Below are 13,047 nucleotides of genomic sequence, written 5' to 3'. Positions count from 1 at the left end.
GGGAACAATATATACCGGTATCCTCCCTGCGTCGCAGACTCGTCGTTACACACACTTATTCATACATGCATTCATTGGTGGGGCCCATAACACCAACACTCACACAACCTATTCAAGAGTCCACACACAGGAGGGATGAGTGATTCAAGCGCCGGACATGTGGGGGAAACACCTTATAACCTATAGGGAAGGAAAAGTCATTTACAAATTTATACATTAACGCCCTTTTGCCTATAGATCCTTAATCCCAAACTTCAAGGCCCTCTTCGATCAATGGATCAAATTAGTTGGATTGGTTGATGGTGATTTTAGAACCAGCTAAAACACATTTTAAGACTTCAGAATCTATCTTTTAAATGAAACTCATGAATCATGAATTCTCGTTAATCAATAATTGTTTATCTAATATTTCATAATGGTTTTAAATTCGCATTTGTCTTGTCAAAGTTTAGAAATTGTATATCAATATTTCAGTAAATTGCAGAATATCATATTTACCTAATCTGGCTAATTGGAGTCCTCTAATTCATTGGCTCTGTATAATTTTGTCGTAAATTGTCCGAAAGCAAACCAAAGCTCAATAGTTCTTAGCTCGGCAGGTTACAGTCCCAAACGTCAGCATCAGCCCGAACTTCAGCATCAGCGTCAGTAAGAAGGAGATAGAGATAGAGGTCCCTCTCTATTCTACTACTTTATAATAAAATGAAATCGAGAAGATACAATATAATCATTTTGGACAGTCGTGATTGGCTGGTTGAGATCTTCCGATGTCAAGTTTGAGTTTTCTGTTCAGTTCAAGGGGTGATGTCATGAGATTGTCCAAAGTCAGCGTTTTCCGGTTTTATTGTAAGGTTGATTGTTCTCTATGCTTGGCTGGTTGCCCACTCTGTCCTTGCTCTAGTACATGTCGAACCAAAGGTCGTGACGAGGTTTAGGAGAATTCTTGCGCTTGCGCATCTCACTTCGCGCCTCGTGGGACAGTGGCCACTTCGTCGTGTGGTGTCGGCGTCCATCTTGGTTTTAGGCCCAAGTGCTAATTTAAGCGAAACAAACACAAAAGTGTAATTAATACATAGAAATAATGAATCTAATGTTAACCCCTTACTAATCCCTATATGTGCTTGTAGTTATCTAGCGTATAGCAACATTTAAAGCCATTATATTCACCTTTTCGGTCCTCCTCTGGGCAATATTACAAAAGCAACATATATCATGCAAAATTCTAATTACCACGTGTACTACTGTTAATATGCGTACAGATTTTAGTCATAAAGGTTATTTTAGCCATTCAAATGCAAATCCCACATGTAATTCGAATGTTAATAATGTTGGTTAATAAAACATGCAAACTCATTTAATAATATTATAGTTAATAGATTATTTAATTAGTATTTTCATGCAGGATAGGGGAGGTATACAAAATTTTGCACTACCCGCTCCATCACATGCATCCTCTAACTTTCAACATGCACAGTTACTATTGCCACCAAGGCTTATGGTATTTCTATGCTATGGATCCACAAGTGTATACTCAGTAACTCTATGGTGTAAACAATCATTGTGTTATCAGTCTTATTATTGATGTCATCAATTATATAGTTTGAGATATCATCCGTGATGTGGTGGTCATAAGCAGTGCACGATTGGGGCGCAAATTAAAGTTTGGTTGTAAACTGTAACTGGTGAATTTCAGTGGTTCATTTGGTTTTTCAAGGTTAGTTTTTGTGTTATTTCAACACCTAATTATATCGTCACTTTAACCTTTGGTTTTTTTCAGTCAATTACTAGGGTTTCTTTTTTAAAGTAAGCTAAAACCGTTTTACTATAGATATCTATACCATCACTTCGACCTTTGTTGGTTTTTTAAATATTAATTGCTACAGTGGTACTGACTATCATTTTTAAACACATTTTCATAGTTCTTAGTTTTTAATGGGGTATTGGTCCCACTTAATCTTTCCATTGAAATGCTTTGGAGGGCCTCAATACAAAAGAGAGTAGTTATTTACATACAACAGGTTGAAAATCTGCCTTTCCTGCGCGGTCTCCCCAGATTTTCACCTTCTGGTGGGCCTTATATTTTAGCTGGCTTTAGAACTCTGTGCACTTTAACCCTTCTAACAAGTAGTAGAGGCTGTGCTCCCCCTTTACACACAGTAGAACTGCCACACTCCAAATTGGCACATTTAACTTGCCTATGAGTCTATTGACTTTAGCACAAAATGTACCAAGGGACTGGAAGTTACATGCCACTACTGGACTGCTGCACCACTTGTGTCATTCACTACAGTAGCAGTGTAGACAAGGCATCAAACCTACCATTGTAGCCTAATGATAGATGTGTAAGAACTGCAATTCTACTGGTCAAAACTAACCCCTTTGACAAGTCCAAACCGACCTTTTAAATAACGATAAGTCAGCCCAATTGTAGGCCCTGTGGCTCACAAGGCAGGGTGCATGGTATTTGAAAATTGGACATGTAGAAATATAGTGTTAACATGTCCTTACAGTGATACGCACTCGAAAATTTGTTTTTCACTATGGCATGCTTAGCTGTCCTATGTAGAAAACCAGAGTACAGATTAAAATACTTATACTGTTATTAATAAACTCTTTTAAATAGTTATTTAAAAAATCCTATTCAGTTGTGAAGTTGGATGTTTAATACATATTAAGGAAAAGTAACTTTTACAAAGTTCCCTTTTCACTGCTTGAAATTCCTGGAGACTAATTTACAATGGGTATCTGGCTTTTCGTGGGCCGTACTTATCCTTTATTATTTGTGAATAGGAATGAATTGCCTCCCAGGAGCAAAGAATATGCTGACCTGATTGGGCAGCAATGACACCTCTAAGTATGCAGGGTGGGGGGCTGTGGGCATCCTTTTTGGCACTCTAGTATCAAATATTGCTCGATTATGGAGCCCTGCCTGTCATTTCTCCTGGCATAACACTTGGGGCCCATTTGAGAAGGGAGAGAACAGGATTCCAAGACAATTTTTGTGGAGCCACCGTCTGGTTGCTGAAGGACTCTACGTTTGCCGTACCAGATTTCTGTCTCTGGGTTTTTAAGGGTACAGTGGATGCCCTCACACACAGCCCCAGCCCTTAGAGCTCAAATGTAGTGTGGTTGAAGACTTTCGCCATCTTGAGAATTTCAAAAGTGGGTAGGTTTGGCCCTAGGAACATTTTCCCCGTTGGTTAGGTTCGCCATCTTGAGAATTCCAAAAGTGGGTAGGTTTGGCCTGAGGAACTTTTGCCCCATTGGTTAGGGCATGCCCAGGAGTCATTTCCACCCACTAGCTAGTTCCAGGAATAAATGTTGCACCTCTAGGCACCCACTTCAGAACACTTCAAGGACTTGCAGAAGATCAGATGAACACTGGACCTGCTTTCTGTGGCCTCAGAAGAGCTCTGAAGGATTAGACCTGATCTCTCTTGTACTCAGAACCAAGAAGTGGACTCCAAGGGTCATAAGGCTGATCTTTTGTTCAAGCTATAGGGATGCATCAAGCTACAAGAGGCCTTTTCCTGGAAGTATCCAACTGACCAGTGGCAACTGGACCTGGACTGGATCCTGCTGTTGGCCTCTGCCTTACAATCTACGAGTCTTTATGTGCCTCCACTGAAGTCCAGTGGGGCTCTAGAAGTGCACACCTGTGGTGGATTGGGACTTAAAGGACTAAGTCAGAAGGTAAAATCTTTGACCAGGAGGAACCTGGCGTATCCGACCTGTACTCACAGCCATCATGAAATTGCACCTAGGTCCCTGTCTACCACAACCAGTGATAATCATTGGTGCTTTGTGTTTCTACTCCTACTTAAAACTTCAAAAACTCATAACTCTAGTTCCCTTTTTAGATTTTTGTCTTTTTGGTGTCATTTTGTAGAATAAATGTGACTAATTTTCTAATTCAATTAGAGATTTTTATTGTTTTGCATTTGGACTTTATTACTGTTTTGGTTCTGTATGAATTCTTCACACTTCGCAATAAGTAAAGCCGGTCTTATCTGCACCATAGCTAGCGGGGGTAAAGCTCAGGTTAATTTAGTGACTTTAAGGGTTCACTCTCTGACAAGGATTGTGATTGTTCCTTGAGTTGGGTAGTGACCCACCGCAAATAATAATCATTTTTTTTACACAATGACTGCTTTTAAATCAAAGCAACAGTGCTAAAAGCTGAAAATGGAGAAATATGGGGGCTGCTAAACATATGAGCACTGTGGCAAATTTAGAAAGTAGGAATCAACAAGAAACATCACGAGGTAGATAAATAGACCAGAACTGAAGATTGGTGAAAAAAGAGGCATGGCTTGGAATCAAGATGAAGCATCCTTGAGATTCAGCAGGCTAGCATTCAACAGCTTCAAACAGCGCTGATAGGGACCTCCTAAGAACATTACACTATTTTTATTTTTATTTTACAAACTAAGCACAGTCTGTGTTATTTTCAGTTTTAGAAAACTGACCATTTTAAAATTCTAATATGTGCTTGTAGAACAAAGAGCCTCCTCTTCCATTAGTCTGAAAAGTTGGGCTGTCGTTGTACTTCAACCTATAGGTTTGATGCTAAATTAATCTCTTGTCAAATTCCCTTCTTGTGAAAATCCAGGATTGTTTTGATCTTTGAATACTGTATGATTGATTTTATTTTTTATAAACATTGATAGATATCTGAGTATGTTTAGAGCACTTCACAGATAGGTATTGTTTTGTATACAACGTTTAGGTTCAATGATGTGATTAAAGTGAGCAAGAATAGAATGTGCCCTTGAGGAGTAAAAGCACCATGGAGCAGACATAGAATGATCACCCTCTGCAATGCATTTCCTGACCAAAGGTCAGAACACCAGGTCTGACACTGTTCGTGTTTGCTGTTTCAGGTACAGAGCAGAGCACACCATGGCTGAGATCGAAGATGTCCCGGAGGAGTACGAGTGAGTGTTGTTCTCTAATCAGTCACTGGAACATTTGGGAGAAAGCTTAATGTTGTAGATTAGAGGAAACCGTTTGGCAAGCCATCCCAGTCTACCTAAGGATAATCGAAGGATTCTTTGTACATGAAAAAGTGTAATATTATTGTGAATATGTATCCATGAGAATCAAGAAGTGGGCCTGTCAGAGCAGAGCCTGGGACAGGGCAGTGTTTGAAATGCATGTAGGTCTTCGATGAGGTGACGGGGACTGGATTCTTCACAGAGTAGGCAATTGGATCATTGACAGAGATCAGGATTGGCCCAGCCTTAGGCATGGGAGTGCTCGAAGTTGGAGGTAAGTGATTTGCCCTTGCATTAGTGAGTGTCAAAGAATCACAAATCTTTGATTCAGATTTGACTTTCCCAACACAGATGTTTTCGGACATGCAAGCCTGTTGCTATGGGTTGTATAACATCAGTAAAATGTGTTCTCTACTCACAGTAAAGCTAATAAAGCTCAAATTACCTCCTCGTCTGTCTTCACCATCCCAGTTCTGACAGTCATGTGGAGGTCAGCCTCCATGAAACAGTTTACACTATCAGATGTAACTGGAAAGAAATCTCCTCCTCCTACAAAAACATCTCTTCCCTTTTGACAAACTCTAGTTACACCAAGCCACCTCCCCACATCTATGCCTCCTCTTATATGGGTAAAATGGGTACAATTTTGTTCTGTCTCCTAAGAAAACGTTTGCCTTGGAAGATGTCAATTTTTTATTTTTTTTATTTCTTATATTATTTTCTGTTAAAGTATCCTCTTTGAGTGAGACTTGAATTGTGAATAACTTAAGCTCCGTTTTGCACTATAGTGGGAGCGATGAAGATAAAACGTCAGATCCGGCTTGAGGAAGCAGTTAAAAACCTATTACATCTTCCCCAAGCGTTCCCTGACCTTAGCAAGTGTAGAACAGAACCTCTTCTTTCCCTGGTGGAGTGGGATGCAACGATTGTTAGGTTATACCTGTCATGCTTAGTGAGCCATTGGGGGAGCGGTATGGAACAGATTAGTGCTTGCTTGAGCGGGAGAGGAATGGATGCATTTTGTGGGCCTAATATGTTTTGGCTTTTTGAAGAAGCTCGCTGATTTCATAAAATATTTGTAACCCCAGCTTGAGCTGCACTTTTAAAAAAACTTTTCTTTATTGAGATTTGTAATGCATAACAATACATGTCAGCATCTGTTAAGGTACATATTCTCAAATCCGTCAGAGTTGATCGTTGATAATAAATAAGGTAACCCAACAATAAAACAAGGTACAGAGTGTTTCTTATCAAGATAATAACACTCGTTTCTACAAGATGACTTATCCAACATAGTCAATGTCCCAGATCTTTTTGTATTTGGAGTATGCATTTAGTCTAATAACTAGTGATAAAGGACAGTGTCCAGCCATAGTTCAACTCCCCTGTGTAGCACACAAGTCAAGGCATGTCCCCGACGAGCCCTGCAGGATTATTAGTCCCCCTCCAGGGGGTATGTCTGTAAATAACTTTTCAGTGGTTGCCAAATGTCCCGTGGACACAAGGATGGCGGCGGCAACGTGGCATATGTATCGCTCATTATGTCTCAATGAACTAGGTCTCGAAGCCAGGCCTTCACTGCTGGTGTTTGTGCTCTGCCCCAGTGTAGGGAAACCTGATGCATCGCAATCAATAGGGCGATTGCTCTAAATAGCCTTATACTTTTCTTCAAAAGCTGGACACATCCCAGCAGTGCTGTATGTGGTGCAGGGTGCAAGGTACGTTCGATCATTAGGCATAAGTGCCGAAAAACCTCCCCCCAGTATGCAAGAATGGGCCAGCAGTTCCATGCAAGATGTGTGAAATCAGCGTTAGCAGCGGCACACCTAACACACGCGTGTGAGGTGCTGTGATCCATCTTGGCTAACAGACATGGGGTTATGTACGCTCTGTGTAAGTACTTAAAATGTAAGAGTTTATGGCGGTGGTTATTTGATATATATCGTGTCTGTGTGCAACAATAGTACCATATCTTGTCAGTCAATGGTATATATAAATCCTGCTCCCAGGCTGTACACGCCTTGACCCCGTCCGCAGGGTGGAGAGTCAAAGATAAGTGATATAATCGGTAGACCAAGTGTGCTCCGTCCGGCAAAGTTATGACTATTGTAAGTAGGGAAAAGTCGGCCAGCTCTGTCGTCGCATCCGGGAGCGCCCCAATCAGGGAGCAGCAGATCCTGTGTAGGAGAAATGTGTCCATATAGGAGGCATCACCATAAAATGGAGCGAGCGGTGGATCAAAATGCACACCCCATGGGGGTATGTACTATAACTGCCAAGGAAGCGGTGACTGCCCCATGATGACGCAAACCCGTGTACTGGTGCCGGTGCATGGTGTATTTCCTGGAGGAAAGCCAGTTGGATAGCGTGTCTAGACAGATAGGCCAAAACTTGACGACCCTTCCTGGGGTTCGAAAGCCCTCTCACATTCCAAGATATGCATTTTTTAAGCGCAAACCAGCGTTGCGCACACCTGGAGAGGTCATGTAGGCAGGGCACTGTCGTCCATGATATTGTGCAAATATATAAGAACTATATGGTCAGCGTAGTAGGCAAACATTACTCTGTGCCAAACTTGAACAAAAATACTAATACCTAGGAAAATTTTACCCATCACCCCAGACTCACATTGGATGCGTAAAAAAAAGCACCCGGTGAATCCCATTAGATATCTAGAACAAGCATTAAAAATGCAATAGGTCTCGCCTTTTATTAAGTTAAAGCCATTTGCTTTGCTATATAATACCATTAGCAAAGCAAATGGCTTTAACTTAATCAAAGGCGAGACGTATTGCATTTTCAATGCTTGGGCACACAAAAATGGGCAAGCAGAGCACATTGTGTAATACCAAGTGTAAGGAATGTGTAACGTTCAATGCAAATACTGACCAAATCCACCTATATGTCGATCCCTTCAGGAAAGGTGCGTAACTACAAACCTAAAGAGAGGTGCCTGAAGAACCAGAACCTTTTGGGCCTGGCGGCGCAGGGTACGCCTTAATCTCCGGGGTTCTCCTGCTCAGCTACACAGAGACACGGGACACTCTGTTAGGCGTTAGAAGATCGGATTTATTAGCTGCAGCTAGTACAGTTATCCCAGAAGTACACAAGGTAGGTTCTCAGGAGACTGCCACTTCACTCCGTGGCGCACAATCTTATATACCACATATGTGAAATATACATTAACGAAATACACACCCAGAACATATAAGAAAGAGCCGATAAGAAAAGTTGGAAAACAGGACAGAACCAATAGGAAAGGTTTGAAAACAAAGTATCAGCTGACTCGAAGAAACCTCTCCTCCAACTGTGTTTGTTACCCCTCCCTCAAACTAATTCATTACCAGATCTGCAACTAACTTGCAGGTGGTGAGATACGTTTGTGTGTGTTGGAGGACAGTTGTGAAACGAGAGAATGCTAGCAGAGGACAGTGAAGGCCAGACGATAAGATAAAGTCAGAAGAGAATAGTGTGAACCAACAGATAGTTGAGACGGGGATTAGTGTATTCGGCCAGTCCTAACACCAGCTTTGCAAAATAGAGGCAGAAGGCTTATTTCGACACGAAGTTGCAGAAAAAGCAGAATAGACTTTGTTCACCGTACTGCCTGAGTGAGGGCAACACAAAATGGCGGAGGAGCACAAAATGGCGGGTCGATTCGATCACGATCGAAAATCGAATTTTCTCAGACCCTCCTTTTGCCAGAACTCAGGCAAGATAGACTCATGTTAATCTGAGTCAATGTCGATGGCCATGAGGTCATCGAGCTGTTGCTGTAACATCATTCTTATGTTCTCTGCTCTTTGTGTTTTGGGTTTAGGGATGCACATAGTAGCACAAATGTCGCAGATGGCGGGACCACAGTGCATACAAAGGCAACAAGAGAAAATAATGGTCAAAACTTTTCCAAGGAATGTCAACGCTTTCCAACCCCATTTGGACAGTAGTCCCCAAAAAAGACCAATCTCCTTCATCCTGATGAATCGACTCAGAGATTATATGCAACTTAGAGATAGCTTGGTATACTGTCGGAGCGTCATTAGGTATGAAAATACAGCAACTTGACCCGATCAATTTGCACACTCCACCACGATCCGCAAGAACAAAATCTAAGGCAACTCGGTTTTGTAAGGTCATAAGACGATCCGCCTGTAGTTCTGCCGTGATATTACTCAAGGCTCCTACAGTGATGTCTATTGTGGTTTCTACGACACGAACCAGTTGCCTTATATTTCTGCTGTTGGCCATTGAACCACAAAAAGGAAGAAATCCTTTGAGGAAATCTCCTCCCTCTTGTCCTGCCGTGTCTTTTGAATCAATAATCCCTCTGCCATACCTGTTTCGATGATAGTTTGCAGAAGCGGTGTATGTAGGGGGAAGAAGGAAAGCTATGTAGCAGGTACCAGAAAAACCAGTTGGCAACCACGTGTAAGCCCTATTGTGGCAGATAAAATACGTGCCTTGAGATGGCACTAGAGGAGGCGAGTTCTGAGAGGAGTAGACATATGTGTGGGAACAGTTGTTTCTTTGTATGGTGTCAGAAGACTGATCATTTATTTGCAGACAGAAATTTCCCTGATGAGGAATAGTCCAAATTGGTGGAGATTTTCTTTGTTTAACCTTATCACTAAGGCTAGTGACATAATGGGTGACGTTCCAGTTTGTATACGCTTTCCTTTCGTCAACAGAAATTTTACTATTTTCCATGATTTTAGCCATAGCTACCATTCCCTTTATCAATGAGCTATGACTAAAATCTGGACAACCAATATATGAACTAACGGATCGTTTGAATTTGCTTTGGTAGGCATTGGGGAAGATGACAAAATAAGCCCAAGCAGAACCATCATAAGAAAACGGGAGAACTAAATATGGCATTCCTTTTTCTGTGGTATGTGGCATAAGTCCACACACCCAACAGTCAGTTGTATTGACCACTAACTGGTGTTGATGTAATAACTGGACAAAGGAATTGTTATAATATTCAGTTCTTCTAATGAGTTCATGTTGAGGAAGGGTATGAAATAGATGTGGAGAGACAGTAGAAGAAGACGGAGAGGAAGAAATAGAGACAACTTTTTGCTGCAGAGCATAAATAATCCAACTTATAAACACCAAAAGGATACACAATAATATAATAATACATAAGGTTATACTAAAACGACTGTACATTAATCTACAGGATTTTTTTTTCTTTTCATCCTTTCTCTCTCTTTTGCCTAGTGTAGTTTCCATCTTTTTAAATGGATGCTCACGGCAATCTTCCTCGATCACTTAATTATGATTATCTGCCGTCCTATGACACTGCAAGTCCTGCAGGCCTATTGCCACTACTCAGGTCACAATCAAGACTCCTACAGTGACCCTGCAACCGGGATAGAATACTACACAAGAGAGAGAAAAATCTAAAGTGTTCTTTGGTCTAGGTCTCAGATTATAATGTTCTTTATCAGGTACGGTTTGATCTCGGAACAATGTTCGCGGATTTGTCGTATCCAAGCGACGATGTGGTGTTATCGCTTCCTGCAGAATGTCGTCGTCCTCTTTCTCAGATAGTGTTCCATTCAGGCGTGCATCGCTAAAAGGTACGAATCGTGGAACCTTCTCACTCTCCGTCACCAATGCCCCTACGCACCCATTGATCGAAGGGTAGAGGCAAAGGCACTTTCTTACAATGCACGCCATGAATCCAATTCTTCTTTCCTTTGACTTTGACTGCTGTTCTCGTTACTAAAAGTACTAAACGAGGCTCCCTCCACCTGGGCTCCAAATTTCTCGTCCTTTGGAAATTCTTTGTACAGACCCAGTCACCTGGTCGGATGGAATGACCTGGGTCTGTGGAAGCCTCCGGTAAAGCACTCTGAACCTGTTGATGGAGAACACGCAATTTAGTTGTAAGTTCAGGCAAGTAGTCAATCAACATTGGATATGGCAAGTCTGAGTATTTCTTAGGGCGAGGGACTCCCCATACATTAGCTGGGCGCCCAAAGACCACTTCGTATGGGCGAAGTCCAAACGAGAGTGCACAGCAGTTCTGGTGGACAGGAGAGCAAGTGGCAAAGCATCGGGCCAATTAAGTCCTGTACTAGCTTGGACTTTCGCTAGTTTAAGCTTCAAAGTTCCGTTATAACATTCCACTAAACCTGCTGACTGTGGATGGTTTGCCGCATGGAACTTTTGCTTGATACCAAGACCTGCACAAACTTTTTGCATGACTTAGCCCACAAATTCGCTCTCATTGTCACTCCAGATAATACGCGGCAAACCAAACCTAGGGAAAAATTCTTTCAGTAGAATTTTGGCTGTGGATAAGGCTGTATTGTCTTTTAGAGGGTATGCTTCTATCCATCTAGAGAAGGCGCATACTACCACCAGAACATATATGAGATTGTTGCATCGTTCCATGTGTATGTAATCGATCTGCAACACCTCAAATGGATATGTCGGAGGAGCAAAGTGACCGGCTGGAGTTGGGGTTCCCTTTCCCGGATTGTACATTAAACAAACAATACAATGTTTCACTACATTGTCTGCGCATTTTGGGATTCCTTCATTTTGCCACACTGGAGCCAATAGCTTGCATATACCTTTCGCACTTAAGTGGGCTGGACCATGCACCATAGTGACCACTGGGAGTACATAGGCATCTGGTAATTCCACCCAACAACCCATCTCATCTAACATTCCCGTACTTTCTTTCCACTTACTCAATTCCTTCTCTGTAGCCTCTTTCTGAATCGGCTTTACACTTTCTACTGTATTCTCATACACTCCTCTTTCTCTGACCCAATTCGCAGGACCCGCCACATACATTCGACTTGTAGCGTCTCTCGCTGTCTTTTTCGCTACTTCATCTGCAAATGCATTTCCTCGGCCAACATCATCTGTAATCTTTTTGTGTGCACTACACTTCACAATTGCTATTTGGGTGGGAAAAGCAAGTGACTCAAGAAGATCAGTCACCAACTGACCATGTTGTATTTTAGTGCCATGTGAAGTAAGGAATCCCCTCTCTTTCCAAAGACGCCCAAAATTGAACGCTACACCAAAGGCGTATTGACTGTCGGTGTACACATTCACTCTTTTCCCTTTTGACAACACACATGCTCTCATTAATGCTATCAGTTCTGCTGCTTGAGCTGAGTTGTGTCTGATGCGTGCTGTTTCCACAACTGTATGTAAAGTAGTTACAGCATAGGCTGAAACTGTATCTCCATTAGGCATCTTAAAACAAGAACCATCTACCCATAGAGTTCCATCCAGATTATCTAGCGGCGTATCTTTCAAGTCAATTCTTCCTTTTGTCTCTTCCTCAGTACAAAAGAAACAATCATGTTGCTCCTCAACACCTTTCTCATCTGGAAGGGGCAACAGAGTAGCTGGATTTAGGGTATTACATCGTTTGATGTGTACGTGACTAGCCAAAAGCGTCAGCTCGTATCCAGTTAGACGAGCACTCGTAAGATGCTGCGTTTCCGTTCTGTTTAGTAAAGTATCCACTGGATGTGGCATCATGACAATGAGAGTATTCTCTAGCACCACTCCAGCAGACTGTCGAATAGAAATTGCTGCTGCTGCTGTCGCTTTGAGACAACTAGGCAATGCTTTAGCTACGGGATCTAACGTAGCCGAAAAATAGGCACATGGCCGCTGTTTGTCTCCAAATTGCTGTGTTAAAACTGACAACGCACAACCCTCTCTCTCATGAACATAGAGCGCAAAAGGCTTACTGTAATCAGGAGTACCTAGTACAGAAGCAGAACACAGAGCAGTACGTAAGTCAGTAAAACTCCTCTGACATTCGTCAGTCCAAGGAAGAGGCTGAGGTGTATCTTTCAAGGTGAGTGCCAACAAGGGCTTGGCGAACAGAGAGAAGTTAGGGATCCACTGCCTACAATAAGAAGTAATACCCAGAAAGGCACGTACCTCCCTTTGTGTGGATGGCACAGACATTTGCGTAATCGCCTGAATTCGTTCTGGTGTTAATCGTCGTCCCTCCTTTGATAGGAGATGACCCAAATAGGTAACCTCTTGACGGACATATTGTAGT

General features: G+C 42.0%; 1 protein-coding gene across 6 annotated transcripts in view; it reads left to right on the top strand.

Moving 5' to 3' along the window:
• The window catches only part of TNNT2 (troponin T2, cardiac type), a 306,241-nt gene that overhangs the window by 86,920 nt on the left and 206,274 nt on the right, over positions 1–13,047 (top strand). For all 6 annotated transcript variants that reach the window (XM_085599695.1, XM_085599694.1, XM_085599693.1 and 3 more), the window contains exon 2: positions 4,884–4,937. In XM_085599695.1, the coding sequence (XP_085455821.1) occupies positions 4,903–4,937 (35 nt within the window). In that variant the 5' untranslated portion in view covers positions 4,884–4,902. The remainder of the gene's footprint in view (positions 1–4,883; positions 4,938–13,047) is intronic.

This window comes from Triturus cristatus, chromosome 1_1 (genome assembly GCF_964204655.1).
Source record: "Triturus cristatus chromosome 1_1, aTriCri1.1, whole genome shotgun sequence".
In the NCBI taxonomy this organism is placed as follows: domain Eukaryota; kingdom Metazoa; phylum Chordata; class Amphibia; order Caudata; family Salamandridae; genus Triturus; species Triturus cristatus.
The sequence above is the reverse complement of the archived record's forward strand: the minus strand, read 5'-3'. Positions and strand labels throughout refer to the sequence as shown.